Genomic DNA, 16,634 nt, shown 5'->3' with positions numbered 1-16,634 from the left:
TAAAGAAGAATAAAAGTAGGTAGGTGTGTGTGTGTGTGTGTGTGTGTGTGTGTGTGTGTGTGTGTGTGTGTGTGTGACGCGTTCAGCGCGCAGTCGTGATATCTGCACTGTGCTGAAAACATGGGCTCCAGTTCTCGTCTTTTCACGCTGTTTTACATCGTTTTTCTCATTCGTACGTGTCGTTTCGCGCAAGGAGAGGACACTGCCGGTGAGTGGGTTGCTTTAGTGAGTGTTGGATCTGTTAAGCGTTTAACGCAAAGCTCGTGACTGCTTGGGTTGTTTTCTGGCGACTCAAACAACAGTGAACTTCAGTGCGTACTCGAGTTCATCCGAGATCTCCACTCTTCTCGCCATGAGAAACACTTACAGATTGTTATTTTGAATTCTATTTAAAGGTTCTGAAACTGAATGTCAATGAACTTGTCTTCATGTCAGTAGCTCTGCATCACGAGCTTTGACTTCTAACTTAATAAGACTGGGGGAAACCAGTCAAACCAGTCAGTGAAAGAGGAAGCTCCACATATGCTATATGTTGTTTTGGTAATACCATAATTACAGTTATCAATACTGTAAAACCGTAATGGATTTTTTAAAGAGCTATCACGAAAGAGATATCGGGGTTTCGAGAAATTATGATTTTCATGCATGCAAACGTAATTGAAATTAAGTCTTTAGTTTTAAAGTAATAGAATGCAATCTTTAAAACTTTTTATAGTTATATAAAAATGAAAATTCTGTCATTATTTACATACATTTACTTATGCACACACCTGTATGGTGTTATACGACGTTTGCGCTATATTACAAATCTTCTGAAGCCATATGATAACTTTAGACGTTAATGAGCAGTTTTGGGGAAGTTACTTTTAAATACATAACCAAATTGCGTTACTCTCTCAAAAAAAAAGTAGCTAATTGCGTTACTTAGTTACTTTTTATGGAAAGTAATACATTATGTTACTTCAGAACATACTGCATTACTTTTTCTCATCTGGGCTGGGCTTGCTTGTTTGATTTTTAATATAAAAAGTTATATTTTTTGGCAAATGTAAAAGCCCTTTCACACCAAAAGTGAAATGAATAAGCCTCAGGCTGAAGGAAATGTAAATTCACATCTGTACAGTAGAGGGTTAGGATGGAGTAGAAAAGTTCAACACTCTTCAGCAATAGAAAGAAAGAACACAAATATTATGTTGATATAAAGTCACTTTTGCTTATTAGTATGGTTGTATTGGATAATCGAAGGTCAGCAGGAAAGACACTGGTTAATAAAATGAGATTTAAAATACATAAAGGCTATTTGTGTTAAACATATTTACTTATTGCAGGTTTGCTTCATATTCTGAGTTTGCATTTCAATGTTTTTATCCATTTGAGGAAATACTGAATACATTGACTCTAGAAGTACAGTAAGCATCATGTTCACACAGCGCACACAACGCCTCACTGCTGGTTTCTCTCAACATGAGGACAGGAGAGTCAGTCAAATACATGGGAAAACAAAGCAACTGGCATTACTTACTTGGAAAAAGTAACTCAGATATTTTCTTTTAAATTAGAAAGTAATGCGTTACTTTACTGGTTACTTGAAAAAAGTAATCTGATTACTTAACTCCCGTTACTTGTAATGCGTTACCCCCAACACTGTTCATGACATTATCCAAACATCATTAGTTCTTGCATTTCTTGTTACCAAATGTGATTCAGACCTATTGCATGGCGCTAAATTTGATTTGAGAGATATGAAAGCAATTTTTCTTGTTTCAGAAATAGTGCAAAAGCCACTACCTTTATTATGCTTTTGTGGCACTTTTATGAGGTTTTTATGTCTTTTCGAGTTTGACAAATGACACCATGAACTGCTGTTTAAGTTCAAAATGTCTTCTTATGTATTCCTTTGGGAGGGAAAAAAATCAGCCCTCGCTGAAATCAAATGCTGCATGACAACACAATCACAATCACAGCCAGTCCGTGACTTACTGTATATGATGCTTGGTTATTTTGAACCAATGTGTTCTGTCGCTTGATGGCTGGTTAAAATAAAAACCTCAGATTAGCATGGAGGAGAGAGCTTATACCACTTGTTGCCTTAGGACTCTTGTTGAGATTTTAAAAGTTCTTTCCGGACAGACTGTCCTGCAGATGGACGCACGTGGTTGCCGTTCGGCCTCAACTGCTATCACTTCGTCCATGGAGAGGAGGACATCGCCAAAAGCTACTCCCTTCAAGATGCGAAAGACATGTGCAGAGGATATGGTGGTTAATTCTTTACAATTTGCAAACTGTAACACACTGAAATATCTAAACTTGTCTATTGTTTTTATGCACTGTATGGTACAGTTTAACCTTCCCTATTGCGTTTTTAGATCTCTTGACAGTAAAAAGTGCCGAGGAGAATAACTTCATCATTAAGTACAGCCCATTTGTATGGAAAGGCAAAATGAGCATCTGGCTTGGAATGTACTACGACAGCGATGGTAAGTTTGATCTTCATCCGAAAACACTCCTGTGTCTCAAAACCTAGTTGTAGGTCTTTAAACTTCAGAATTTAACATATTTGCTTTTCTAATGCGGTATCTTACTGTAAACATTTCATCAGTGCACAAAAATATTTGCTTTCGTAATCTTTTAGCAAATTGTACAGTACTAACTTGCTCCACCTCTGAAAGAACTTTCCATTTTGGCGGACATCACAAATTCCTTTTACTTTAAACCCCTCCCTTTCATTCTGAAAAGTAACACCCACTTTTCAAGAGCCAATCAATTTCCTGAATCAATTCAAGTCCTGCCTTAGATTCTTTTTTCTTATTGAATATCCTGTTTTCATTCAGAGATGCGTCAGATTACAGAAAAGTAATATGGGTTGTGAATATAATTTTATGTTGATTTTAAAGTATTGTTTTTACCAAGCAAGTACAATTTTGGTGTGAAATTTTATATATATATATTTAAATATTAATGAGGAATTATAATGAGTAAATTTCAGAATTAAAAAAAGTTTTTCTAAAGAATTATATCAAATTTTACTTAGAAATGTTTGCATTTTTTTGCCTACAATATCGCTTTTTTTGTTCTTCGCTATGTAAATTCAGTTTTAAAGGAATTTCAATGATTTTTAACTATTTAATTCATTGTGCAAGTTCTGTTTTATGAAGTAAAATATAACTTGTGCATTGAATCAAATAGTAAAATGTTCTGAAAATAAGATTTTTCCCCCTTAAAGACAAAAAAAACTATGCCGTACATGTTTAAGCAGATTATTGGACGTGGTCCAGCTTCTCTACATGGACTGCAACTGAACTTGACTAATCTGTTCAGACCCGAGGCCTTGGCAAAGAGTTGTTTACCAGACTGTTGCCTAGTCAGTGCTTTTAGTCGAGCCTGTTAAAGGAGAAGTGCTTTGGAAAATCTTCACCAGTCTGTTTAGTTATTTTTGAGCATGTCTGGTGTTTCTGACACTTTGTGTGACTTCTAATTGAGTGAATCATACGTACTTTAAGGTGTAAAGGGTTAGTTTATGCAAAAATAAATATTTTGGCACCGGTTTCTCACACTCGTGTTATTCTGAGCTCTTCTTTTGTACATGAAGCGCAAAATGAAATTTAAGGAAGAATGTTCAAGCTGTTCTTCTGTACTTATTCTCAATTCAAATTAGGGCTGGGCGATATGGGCAAAAAAATTATCACGATAATCCGTCGATATCGATAATTATCACGATAAATCTCAAATCTTTATTTCTTTCTTGTTTAAAGCCAGATTTTTGCTCCAAAGTGAAAGTTGTAGAAACCAGACCGTTAATTGGGGCTCATTATAATGATTTAACAAAATAAATATCTAAACAGAAAAAGTTATTTCTTAGTTTCTGCATGTTCTAATGAGTGATATTGTTTCAAATCAAGAAACAGGTTTGTGTTGCCTGATAATATGAATAATATCACTTTTTTGTCTCTTAGAAATGCACATTTGATAGTAGCTTGAGTTAGGATGCGGAGGTAAATTTTTGTTCATTATCAAAATCAGTAACATCTGTAAAAATTGTAGAAATCTCAGTTTTATATGGTTAAATTTATTCTGACCTAGTTTTTTTTATTTTTTTTATTAAGCATTGGTCTCCCATAGTAGCATACATTTAAATCATGATAAACACAGTTAAAACCACACATATAGAACCTCAATACCATGGTAAAAATAGAACTATATGGTTTTTAGGTAGCCTATTTGTATGAAAAACAGTAGTCTAAAAACACTATAAATGCACACATGCTATAGCTTAATCACAAATACATACTACAGTTATATACCACTGCTCCTGTAATAAAATTCAATGTGAATATCCCACATTTCTGCCACAATACCAGGTTTAGGGGTAGGGTTGGTGTAGGGCAATAGAATATACGGTCTGTACAGTAGAAAAAACATTACGCCTATGGAGAGTCCCCACAAGGATAGCAAACCAGACAAGTGTGTGTGTGTGTGTGTGTGTGACGCGTTCAGCGCGCAGTCGTGATATCTGCACTGTGCTGAAAACATGGGCTCCAGTTCTCGTCTTTTCACGCTGTTTTACATCGTTTTTCTCATTCGTACGTGCCGTTTCGCGCAAGGAGAGGACACTGCCGGTGAGTGGGTTGCTTCAGTGAGTGTTGGATCTGTTAAGCGTTTAACGCAAAGCTCGTGACTGCTTGGGTTGTTTTCTGGCGACTCAAACAACAGTGAACTTCAGTGCGTACTCGAGTTCATCCGAGATCTCCACTCTTCTCGCCATGAGAAACACTTACAGATTGTTATTTTGAATTCTATTTAAAGGTTCTGAAACTGAATGTCAATTAACTTGTCTTCATGTCAGTAGCTCTGCATCACGAGCTTTGACTTCTAACTTAATAAGACTGGGGGAAACCAGTCAAACCAGTCAGTGAAAGAGGAAGCTCCACATATGCTATATGTTGTTTTGGTAATACCATAATTACAGTTATCAATACTGTAAAACCGTAATGGATTTTTTAAAGAGCTATCACGAAAGAGATATCGGGGTTTCGAGAAATTATGATTTTCATGCATGCAAACGTAATTGAAATTAAGTCTTTAGTTTTAAAGTAATAGAATGCAATCTTTAAAACTTTTTATAGTTATATAAAAATGAAAATTCTGTCATTATTTACATACATTTACTTATGCACACACCTGTATGGTGTTATACGACGTTTGCGCTATATTACAAATCTTCTGAAGCCATATGATAACTTTAGACGTTAATGAGCAGTTTTGGGGAAGTTACTTTTAAATACATAACCAAATTGCGTTACTCTCTCAAAAAAAAAGTAGCTAATTGCGTTACTTAGTTACTTTTTATGGAAAGTAATACATTATGTTACTTCAGAACATACTGCATTACTTTTTCTCATCTGGGCTGGGCTTGCTTGTTTGATTTTTAATATAAAAAGTTATATTTTTTGGCAAATGTAAAAGCCCTTTCACACCAAAAGTGAAATGAATAAGCCTCAGGCTGAAGGAAATGTAAATTCACATCTGTACAGTAGAGGGTTAGGATGGAGTAGAAAAGTTCAACACTCTTCAGCAATAGAAAGAAAGAACACAAATATTATGTTGATATAAAGTCACTTTTGCTTATTAGTATGGTTGTATTGGATAATCGAAGGTCAGCAGGAAAGACACTGGTTAATAAAATGAGATTTAAAATACATAAAGGCTATTTGTGTTAAACATATTTACTTATTGCAGGTTTGCTTCATATTCTGAGTTTGCATTTCAATGTTTTTATCCATTTGAGGAAATACTGAATACATTGACTCTAGAAGTACAGTAAGCATCATGTTCACACAGCGCACACAACGCCTCACTGCTGGTTTCTCTCAACATGAGGACAGGAGAGTCAGTCAAATACATGGGAAAACAAAGCAACTGGCATTACTTACTTGGAAAAAGTAACTCAGATATTTTCTTTTAAATTAGAAAGTAATGCGTTACTTTACTGGTTACTTGAAAAAAGTAATCTGATTACTTAACTCCCGTTACTTGTAATGCGTTACCCCCAACACTGTTCATGACATTATCCAAACATCATTAGTTCTTGCATTTCTTGTTACCAAATGTGATTCAGACCTATTGCATGGCGCTAAATTTGATTTGAGAGATATGAAAGCAATTTTTCTTGTTTCAGAAATAGTGCAAAAGCCACTACCTTTATTATGCTTTTGTGGCACTTTTATGAGGTTTTTATGTCTTTTCGAGTTTGACAAATGACACCATGAACTGCTGTTTAAGTTCAAAATGTCTTCTTATGTATTCCTTTGGGAGGGAAAAAAATCAGCCCTCGCTGAAATCAAATGCTGCATGACAACACAATCACAATCACAGCCAGTCCGTGACTTACTGTATATGATGCTTGGTTATTTTGAACCAATGTGTTCTGTCGCTTGATGGCTGGTTAAAATAAAAACCTCAGATTAGCATGGAGGAGAGAGCTTATACCACTTGTTGCCTTAGGACTCTTGTTGAGATTTTAAAAGTTCTTTCCGGACAGACTGTCCTGCAGATGGACGCACGTGGTTGCCGTTCGGCCTCAACTGCTATCACTTCGTCCATGGAGAGGAGGACATCGCCAAAAGCTACTCCCTTCAAGATGCGAAAGACATGTGCAGAGGATATGGTGGTTAATTCTTTACAATTTGCAAACTGTAACACACTGAAATATCTAAACTTGTCTATTGTTTTTATGCACTGTATGGTACAGTTTAACCTTCCCTATTGCGTTTTTAGATCTCTTGACAGTAAAAAGTGCCGAGGAGAATAACTTCATCATTAAGTACAGCCCATTTGTATGGAAAGGCAAAATGAGCATCTGGCTTGGAATGTACTACGACAGCGATGGTAAGTTTGATCTTCATCCGAAAACACTCCTGTGTCTCAAAACCTAGTTGTAGGTCTTTAAACTTCAGAATTTAACATATTTGCTTTTCTAATGCGGTATCTTACTGTAAACATTTCATCAGTGCACAAAAATATTTGCTTTCGTAATCTTTTAGCAAATTGTACAGTACTAACTTGCTCCACCTCTGAAAGAACTTTCCATTTTGGCGGACATCACAAATTCCTTTTACTTTAAACCCCTCCCTTTCATTCTGAAAAGTAACACCCACTTTTCAAGAGCCAATCAATTTCCTGAATCAATTCAAGTCCTGCCTTAGATTCTTTTTTCTTATTGAATATCCTGTTTTCATTCAGAGATGCGTCAGATTACAGAAAAGTAATATGGGTTGTGAATATAATTTTATGTTGATTTTAAAGTATTGTTTTTACCAAGCAAGTACAATTTTGGTGTGAAATTTTATATATATATATTTAAATATTAATGAGGAATTATAATGAGTAAATTTCAGAATTAAAAAAAGTTTTTCTAAAGAATTATATCAAATTTTACTTAGAAATGTTTGCATTTTTTTGCCTACAATATCGCTTTTTTTGTTCTTCGCTATGTAAATTCAGTTTTAAAGGAATTTCAATGATTTTTAACTATTTAATTCATTGTGCAAGTTCTGTTTTATGAAGTAAAATATAACTTGTGCATTGAATCAAATAGTAAAATGTTCTGAAAATAAGATTTTTCCCCCTTAAAGACAAAAAAAACTATGCCGTACATGTTTAAGCAGATTATTGGACGTGGTCCAGCTTCTCTACATGGACTGCAACTGAACTTGACTAATCTGTTCAGACCCGAGGCCTTGGCAAAGAGTTGTTTACCAGACTGTTGCCTAGTCAGTGCTTTTAGTCGAGCCTGTTAAAGGAGAAGTGCTTTGGAAAATCTTCACCAGTCTGTTTAGTTATTTTTGAGCATGTCTGGTGTTTCTGACACTTTGTGTGACTTCTAATTGAGTGAATCATACGTACTTTAAGGTGTAAAGGGTTAGTTTATGCAAAAATAAATATTTTGGCACCGGTTTCTCACACTCGTGTTATTCTGAGCTCTTCTTTTGTACATGAAGCGCAAAATGAAATTTAAGGAAGAATGTTCAAGCTGTTCTTCTGTACTTATTCTCAATTCAAATTAGGGCTGGGCGATATGGGCAAAAAAATTATCACGATAATCCGTCGATATCGATAATTATCACGATAAATCTCAAATCTTTATTTCTTTCCAGTTTAAAGCCAGATTTTTGCTCCAAAGTGAAAGTTGTAGAAACCAGACCGTTAATTGGGGCTCATTATAATGATTTAACAAAATAAATATCTAAACAGAAAAAGTTATTTCTTAGTTTCTGCATGTTCTAATGAGTGATATTGTTTCAAATCAAGAAACAGGTTTGTGTTGCCTGATAATATTAATAATATCACTTTTTTGTCTCTTAGAAATGCACATTTGATAGTAGCTTGAGTTAGGATGCGGAGGTAAATTTTTGTTCATTATCAAAATCAGTAACATCTGTAAAAATTGTAGAGATCTCAGTTTTATATGGTTAAATTTATTCTGACCTAGTTTTTTTTATTTTTTTTTATTAAGCATTGGTCTCCCATAGTAGCATACATTTAAATCATGATAAACACAGTTAAAACCACACATATAGAACCTCAATACCATGGTAAAAATAGAACTATATGGTTTTTAGGTAGCCTATTTGTATGAAAAACAGTAGTCTAAAAACACTATAAATGCACACATGCTATAGCTTAATCACAAATACATACTACAGTTATATACCACTGCTCCTGTAATAAAATTCAATGTGAATATCCCACATTTCTGCCAGTTAGGATGCGGAGGTAAATTTTTGTTCATTATCAAAATCAGTAACATCTGTAAAAATTGTAGAAATCTCAGTTTTATATGGTTAAATTTATTCTGACCTAGTTTTTTTTATTTTTTTTATTAAGCATTGGTCTCCCATAGTAGCATACATTTAAATCATGATAAACACAGTTAAAACCACACATATAGCACCTCAATACCATGGTAAAAATAGACCTATATGGTTTTTAGGTAGCCTATTTGTATGAAAAACAGTAGTCTAAAAACACTATAAATGCACACATGCTATAGCTTAATCACAAATACATACTACAGTTATATACCACTGCTCCTGTAATAAAATTCAATGTGAATATCCCACATTTCTGCCACAATACCATGGTGCAGTGAGTGTAACTACAGTAAATCCATGGTAAATGATGGCGATGTGTAGATTGAAAAGCCTTCTGACTGTCTCGTTGCACACAGTGTTTCTCCTGTTTGGCTCTAAACTAGTTTAAATCACAGAGTTCTTCACTGAATTCAAGCACTTCACACTGGATCTCACAGCGCTGTTTAGTGAGTAAACGCATCTGTCTTGTGAGACTTAAATGAGTCGCGCTGTTTCGTTCCACTTTTGGCACATAAACATTATATCGAGCATTTATCGAACTCTTCATATCATTTTATCGAGGAAAATTATACCGCGATAATTATCGTTATCGAATTATCGCCCAGCCCTAATTCAAATGGTGCTTTTTGACACGCTGTGTAGGTTTGACTACATTGACCGGTTTATATGGTGAGTAAATGATGACAACGTCTTTGAACTGGCCCTTTAACATTGCTCTGTATCTTCAGGTTATATCAGAAGTCCATACATAATGTACATGTAAACACCCATCAACTTTCCGAGCCGTCTTCCTCTAGTGCGATTTTCACATGTGTCGTCTCACAACACAAGGAAATCCTGTTGTTTTAGGGGCTGATCGGGTGGTTTGTGGATTCAAAGAATACATCATCCACACCCAGAGCCCAGATGCTTTCAAGTGAAAACTATAGAAACATATTCCAGACACCACACGTTTACATCAGTCTGTTTAGGCTTCACGATGAAAGACTTCACTTAGTTATTGAACAATGAACCAGAGGACAAAGTGAACTTTGATCATGTGTTCATGGCTCAGTAAGAATGGCCTGATGTGACAGAGATTCAGGCCAGTGCTGCATCAGGTGTTTACATGTGTTTTTATGCTAATGTTATTCAGATGAGGTTTTGTTGCAAGTGCAAGAATAAGTTGTCATAGTCTTGAAAGCTTTGGTTAGAATAGGTTGAAAACGATAAACAAGTCACTTTATGTCATTGTTTAACAGCAAAAGTGTGTATGAATCTGTAATTATTGAAAATTAATTGTTTTGATAATTAATCAAAACAATTAATCAAATTGTTTTTTGGTGAAGAAAATGTTGTGTTGTGTGGGGAATATATATATATATATATATATATAGTTATATATATATATATAAAACTATAAAATATATAGTTTTTATTATATTATTTTTATAAACTGTTATATTTGAAAAAAATATATAATATATTAAATTATATTTGTATTTAATTATTATTATATTTGAAAAAATAATATATTATTTTTAATGAAAAACATTTTTGCCATTGCGTTTTAAATGAAGGATTGGGAGGAGCTAATCCTGTCAATCATAACGCATCACAACTAATATATAAACAGCTGCTTACATCACTACTGGCAATCCAGTTTCTTTTACTTTATTACTAACTTCATTATTAAGCTGTCCAAGTGGGCTTTATGCGTTTATACCTTCATTATATTGAAGGATTATATGTGCAGGTGAACTTGTGAAACATGTTTCACAGTGAAAATGATAGCAAGGAAAGTACAAATCTGAACCACCCTGAACCGATCCTTATTGTAGAGTGCATCATTTGTTTTCACTGAGAATTTCTGTGAAATATGTTTCATTACAAGCATATCTCTCTCTATGTGTCTTGCAGAAGATGTCTTCAAGTGGCATGACGATAACAGCGTGTTGCGCTATAGTAACTGGGAGGACGGCGGCTCTGATGACACTGATCTGCCTCTCTTGGACACGTGTGTCGTTCTTCACTCCAACACAGGGAAGTGGGAAAACGTCAGCTGCACGGATGAACCTGAGAACGGAGTAGTGTGTAAGACAAGTAAGTGCACACTTCTTGGATTAGGGCAGTGGTTTTCAAACCGGTCCTGCGAGCACCCCCAGCGCTGCACATTTTCTGTGCCTCCCTCATCTATCACACCTGATTCAACTCATCAGCTCATTAGTAGAGACTGCAAGACCTGAAATGGGTGTGTCAGATATGGGAGACATACAAAATGTGAGGTGCTAGGAGTGCCTGCAGGACTGGTTTGAAAACCACTGGATTAGGGCAATTCAGTGTTATTTTAGTACAATTGGCCCTTTGGCGATCTGACCAATCATAACACTGAATCTGCCATTTTGTCTGACAAACAAACCAGACAGGAGAGTAGATTAACGTCGGTGGAGTTGAACTTAAAAAAACGGCGTGTATTGACGTCTTTCCGCGGTTGAGATAAGATACCTCCTGATGTCGATTTCGTGATGTAACTAGTAAAGAGGATCTGTCACGACACATTAAAGAGCAACAAATTGGTATTTATTGTTTGAATTTCTTGTTTCATACCAAAGGTAACCTGCTCTGTCTTGTCTGTCAGTTTCCTCTTTGCTCCGCGTGTATTTTTCACTGTGTGAGAACATGATGTGTGCCGTGAGAGACCCTTGGCTTGTCGGACATAGCAACAGTAACTAAGGGGGCGGGTCTTTGCGCAGGGTCAATTGAGATGCTACTATAGTTTTTCATTATTTTTGTGTTTTCCATTTTTATCCTAATTTTTGTTAAAGTTTTAGTAATTTTGTTGTGTGCAGTTATTTTTTTTACCATTTCTATATAGTTTTATTAATTTTTATTTAAATTTTAGTTTGTTATTTTAGTACATTGTTAAACTAAATGAATATGTCTATCTATCTATCTATCTATCTATCTATCTCTCTATCTATCTATCTATCTATCTATCTATCGTTCTATCTATCTCTCTATCTCTCTATCTATCTATCTATTGTTCTATCTATCATTCTATCTATCTCTCTATCTATCTGTCTATCTATCGTTCTAGCTATCTATCTCTCTATCTATCTATCTATTGTTCTATCTATCGTTCTATCTATCTCTCTATCTATCTATCTATCTATCTATCTATCTATCTATCTATCTCTCTATCTATCTGTCTATCTATCGTTCTAGCTATCTATCTCTCTATCTATCTATCTATTGTTCTATCTATCGTTCTATCTATCTCTCTATCTATCTATCTATCTATCTATCTATCTATCTATCTATCTATCTATCTATCTATCTATCTCTCTATCGTTCTATCATTCTATCTATCTATCTATCTATCTATCTATCTATCTATCTATCTATCTATCTATCTATCTATCGTTCTATCTATCTATCTATCTGTCTATCTATCTATCTGTCTATCGTTCTATCATTCTATCTGTCTATCTATTTTTTTTTTCAGTAAACATTTATTTTATTTTTAAGTAAAAATATAATAAATACATGCAATTTTTTTTCTAGTTTTAGTTAACTATTATAGGAGCCATTTTTGGAGCAACTATTGTAGGAGCCATTTCTTTCATGTTTTCTTTCAAGCCACTAGAGGCTGCATATTTATGTTGTTGAATCGGCATAGTGGGTGTGCATGAAGGAGGTCAAACAAACTTTTTGACTTTAAGTTGTAAGTGTATGATTGTCCATTTTACGATCTTGGTTCTGACGCGTCGTGATGGACTTGAGTAATTAGACACTTTTACTTCTTTATGGTTTGTTGCTGTTTGAAATTTTGAATCAAGAAGGAGACAATAAATGGATTGGAATATCCAAGCTTATTTTTTAAGTTATGGACATTGTGTATTATTATCAGTCTATTCAAGTACAAACAACGTGACAGGACCAAGATCGTAAAATGGACAAGCATGCACCTACAGCTATAATAATAGTTCTAGTTTTATGGCCAGTTATATATGAATGGCTGTCATTGGAGAAAGGTGCTTTTTGCTTATTTTTGTTTATTTGAACCATTCCTTTTTCATTTTGGATTGTTTTTAATTTAAGCACAAGCTCCTGACATTTAATTTTGGTTAACAGGGTTACGGTTGTCAGCACATTACTCGGCATTAGTGAATGTCACCTTTTTAAATCTCGATATCTTTGAACTTTCTAGTTCATACATGTTCAAATATTTATTTAATGATTCATTTTTGAGTAATTTGGCCATCCATATGTTTCAGGTGCAGTGAATGATGTAATATCATAATTTTGCTAAAATAATATAAAATGGTACATTTGTGGAAAGAACATACTAGTGCATATTTTTAGTTTCCAACATTATGGAAGATAAAATGTAGGTATGCTTTGCCCATAAAGATTTTAGAGTGTAATTTGACTTTCAATCTTTTTTATTTGTTTTTCAGAGGCCGTCTGGATAAGCCCACCGAGTAAGCATGATCTTATTTGTGTTGTTAATGTGATCTTGCTATTATATCTGTACACTTAAATTAAGTGAGTTTTCCCCATTTGTCTCCTCTTTTTTTTCCCTAAAAGACATAATGTCCATAATTGAGTTTGTTTGAAGCCGTCATGTTCATTGTAAATCATTTAAACCACCAGAAACCATCTGGATCATTCTATTTCTTTCTTCTCTCATCTCTAGAGGGCAGTCCTCTTCTGTCAGCTCTGGTCATCATCAGCGTGGCGCTGATACTGCTCGTTTCTGCAATGGTTTGGTTCTTTCACCAAAGAAACAACTCTGGTTCATCCATCCTCAACCTGATCGAGTACCACCCGCCCTTCAGATCCCCGTCCACCGATCAGGCCTGCTTGATAGAAGCTGAAGAAATCGAGGTGGTACCTTAGTGTTTTTCATCCGTGCCCGGGTGAGAATAATCAGCAGGCGTTCACGGGAGACTGTGAACTCTTCCCTTTTCACTGGTTCCTCAGCGACGGTCCACATAGAACAAAACGAGGCAGTCGTGACTCAAATGATCTCTTTCTCTGGGGTGGAATGGAGGACTGTGTGGGGAAATATGATCTGTCTGAATGCCATGTGTGAAATAAAGCTAAAACAGTTGCTGGGGTTTTATTACGCAGGACAATTAAGCACATTGATCTTTTCCTTCTCCTTGAAGACTCAACACTTTAGTGACTCTGCTTTACTAATATTTTCTCTGAGCTGCTTTTCTCATGTGACTTCTGTGAGATTAGTTTCATTGTGTCCTTACAGCTAATCATGTCCACAGGCTGGTTGCAAAAGCTGAAAAATTATCAGAAAAATGTCTAAATTATATATATATGTGCAGTGTGTGTGTGTGTGTGTGTATATATATATATATATATATATATATATATATATACCTTGCCTGATGGTAATGAATCAGAAAAATATAATTTAAAAATATAAATTTTATGTATAAAATTATATATCGTCTGAAAATATTATCTGAATATATTATCTATTATTTGTATTATTCTTAATAATGTGTGTATATATATACAGTGGGTACGGAAAGTGTTCAGACCCCCTTAAATTTTTCACTCTTTGTTATATTGCAGCCATTTGCTAAAATCATTTAAGTTAATTTTTTTTCCTCATTAATGTACACACAGCACCCCATATTGACAGAAAAACACAGAATTGTTGACATTTTTGCAGATTTATTAAAAAAGAAAAACTGAAATAACACATGGTCCTAAGTATTCAGACCCTTTGCTCAGTATTTAGTAGAAGCACCCTTTTGATCGAATACAGCCATGAGTCTTTTTGGGAAAGAGGCAACAAGTTTTTCACACCTGGATTTAGGGATCCTCTGCCATTCCTCCTTGCAGAGCCTCTCCAGTTCTGTCAGGTTGGATGGTAAACGTTGGTTATATATACATACAGTGTTCGAATAGTGTCAAAGCTCTTGGGGGGGTCCCTCTAACCTACCCCTACCCCCTCACCCCCTACACAAAAAATAAATAAAATAAAATAAAACTTTATATACATATGATGCATATTTTTTGTCTTGTCCTTGTTATCATTGAGAAAACCCGATTCTAAGATAAAAGATTATTTTACGATGATCAATGAATTAGGTGTACCAAACAATCACTAAGCAAAGAAGAATTAAATATATATATATATATATATATATATATATATATATATATATACATACAGTGTTCGAATAGTGTCAAAGCTCTTGGGGGGTCCCTCTAACCTACCCCTACCCCCTCACCCCCTACACAAAAAATAAATTAAATAAAATAAAACTTTATATACATATGATGCATATTTTTTGTCTTGTCCTTGTTATCATTGAGAAAACCCGATTCTAAGATAAAAGATTATTTTACGATGATCAATGAATTAGGTGTACCAAACAATCACTAAGCAAAGAAGAATTAAATATCTAGCCTAGGGGTGTGTTGATGTTGACAAAAAATGATATCTCTATATTTTCTGGGATTTTATCGATAACGATCGATAGATAATCAGATGATATTTTGCTGAGTGTGTTGCTGACTCTGTGTGGTGGTCAGTTCACAGCAGTGACAGAAATGAATCTTTTCCAACAAGTTTAAAATTATTTCTGGCTATTTTTACCTTTGTAAAGCAATTTTTTCTAGAAGTGTGTTAAATTCTTACATTTAATCAATCAAGTAAATTACAATAATAAGACATTTGGGCCTCTTACCAAAGAAATAAAATCATTATCAACAAAAGTCATGCAATGCAGAGAAAACACAGAAGCTGCATCTAAAGTGGCATTTAGATGCATATACACACTGTTTAATGCAAGGCATGAATGCTTTAACCTGCAGTTACAAATGCATAAATAATGTTTTGATATTGTAATCTTAAAACATTGAATACTGATCTTAAAAAATACATATATAAAAAGATACTTCAAAATGTGAAATTAAAACCGCCAGTAGGTGGCAGCAAGTCACTGTTAATAAGTGAGTCGATAATTGCGATTGAAACGAATCATTTAAATGGTTGATTCATTCAGGAACGAAACGCAAAACAGTGCTGCTTTGTTTGGAACAATTTTTGTTGGCGAAATAGAGCAAAAACTAGGCAATATGGTGTCTAAAACGTATAAGTCTCTTAATATTAACTTGTTTATTGAATTGTTGTATAAAAATCAATATCACATTTGGGATTTTAAAAAAAATGGCACTCTGTGATATTGATCAACTATACGAAATTATATAAATATATAAATTTTCTGCCCCCATATATTGAATTTTGGGAGCATTCTAAATGCATTTTATTATATTGAAACACATGAAAGAACACACTCTAAATGAGCATTCAGTCTAGCTAGTGTTTAAGCACTCATAACTCCTCTTATAATCAATGAAGCTGTCCATACACGGTATGATAAATTAATCTCTAACTTACATCGTACGTACATCTGCACTTTGTTGTTTATGATGTGGGAATTTGCGAGTTTCAGTCTGAAAAAAACTGCAAAAAACCTCTGGAGTTTCAGCGATGACTAGTTTGAACGCCTCTGATTGGCTACTGCATTCCTAAGCTCAACAGAATCATGTGTGATTGGTTACAATGAGTACAATGCTGTAAAAATAGAATATGATGTAACATAAGCAGGTCTAAATTTAATACAGCAATCGAAACTTAATTTTAAGTATTAAAGTGTTATTGAAAAACCAGGGGACCCCTTTATGATTATGGGAGTTCCGGGATCCCCCCAGCCCCCCTTCAATTCGAACACTGTATATATATATATA

General features: G+C 34.5%; 2 protein-coding genes across 2 annotated transcripts; both read left to right on the top strand.

The window, feature by feature from the left end:
• Nucleotides 1-62: 62 nt before the first annotated feature.
• On the top strand, nt 63-2,857 carry LOC107561559 (CD302 antigen-like). The gene is made up of 4 exons (XM_016246030.1): nt 63-208; nt 2,131-2,256; nt 2,367-2,477; nt 2,832-2,857. The coding sequence occupies exons 1-4, from the start codon at nt 121-123 to the stop codon at nt 2,855-2,857; spliced, it is 351 nt and encodes a 116-aa protein (XP_016101516.1). The 5' UTR covers nt 63-120.
• Nucleotides 2,858-4,487: 1,630 nt separating this feature from the next.
• LOC107561565 (CD302 antigen-like) lies at nt 4,488-14,196 on the top strand. The gene is made up of 6 exons (XM_016246036.1): nt 4,488-4,616; nt 6,539-6,664; nt 6,775-6,885; nt 10,770-10,952; nt 13,310-13,333; nt 13,549-14,196. Exons 1-6 carry the CDS (start codon nt 4,529-4,531, stop codon nt 13,749-13,751), a joined length of 735 nt encoding a protein of 244 aa, XP_016101522.1. The 5' UTR covers nt 4,488-4,528; the 3' UTR covers nt 13,752-14,196.
• The last annotated feature ends 2,438 nt before the right edge of the window (nt 14,197-16,634 follow it).

This window comes from Sinocyclocheilus grahami, unplaced genomic scaffold (genome assembly GCF_001515645.1).
Source record: "Sinocyclocheilus grahami isolate Dianchi unplaced genomic scaffold, SAMN03320097.WGS_v1.1 scaffold780.1, whole genome shotgun sequence".
NCBI classification, from domain to species: Eukaryota; Metazoa; Chordata; class Actinopteri; order Cypriniformes; family Cyprinidae; genus Sinocyclocheilus; species Sinocyclocheilus grahami.
The sequence above is the reverse complement of the archived record's forward strand: the minus strand, read 5'-3'. Positions and strand labels throughout refer to the sequence as shown.

Bases quoted from the DNA above. Each gene is read 5' to 3' on its own strand.
- LOC107561559 (XM_016246030.1), top strand. From the start codon at position 121: ATGGGCTCCAGTTCTCGTCTTTTCACGCTGTTTTACATCGTTTTTCTC. The intron at 209-2,130 runs GTGAGTGGGTTG...CTTTCCGGACAG, and splicing joins GCAAGGAGAGGACACTGCCG to ACTGTCCTGCAGATGGACGC. The intron at 2,478-2,831 runs GTAAGTTTGATC...GTTTTCATTCAG, and splicing joins AATGTACTACGACAGCGATG to AGATGCGTCAGATTACAGAA.
- LOC107561565 (XM_016246036.1), top strand. From the start codon at position 4,529: ATGGGCTCCAGTTCTCGTCTTTTCACGCTGTTTTACATCGTTTTTCTC. The intron at 6,886-10,769 runs GTAAGTTTGATC...TGTGTCTTGCAG, and splicing joins AATGTACTACGACAGCGATG to AAGATGTCTTCAAGTGGCAT. The intron at 10,953-13,309 runs GTAAGTGCACAC...TTTGTTTTTCAG, and splicing joins CGGAGTAGTGTGTAAGACAA to AGGCCGTCTGGATAAGCCCA.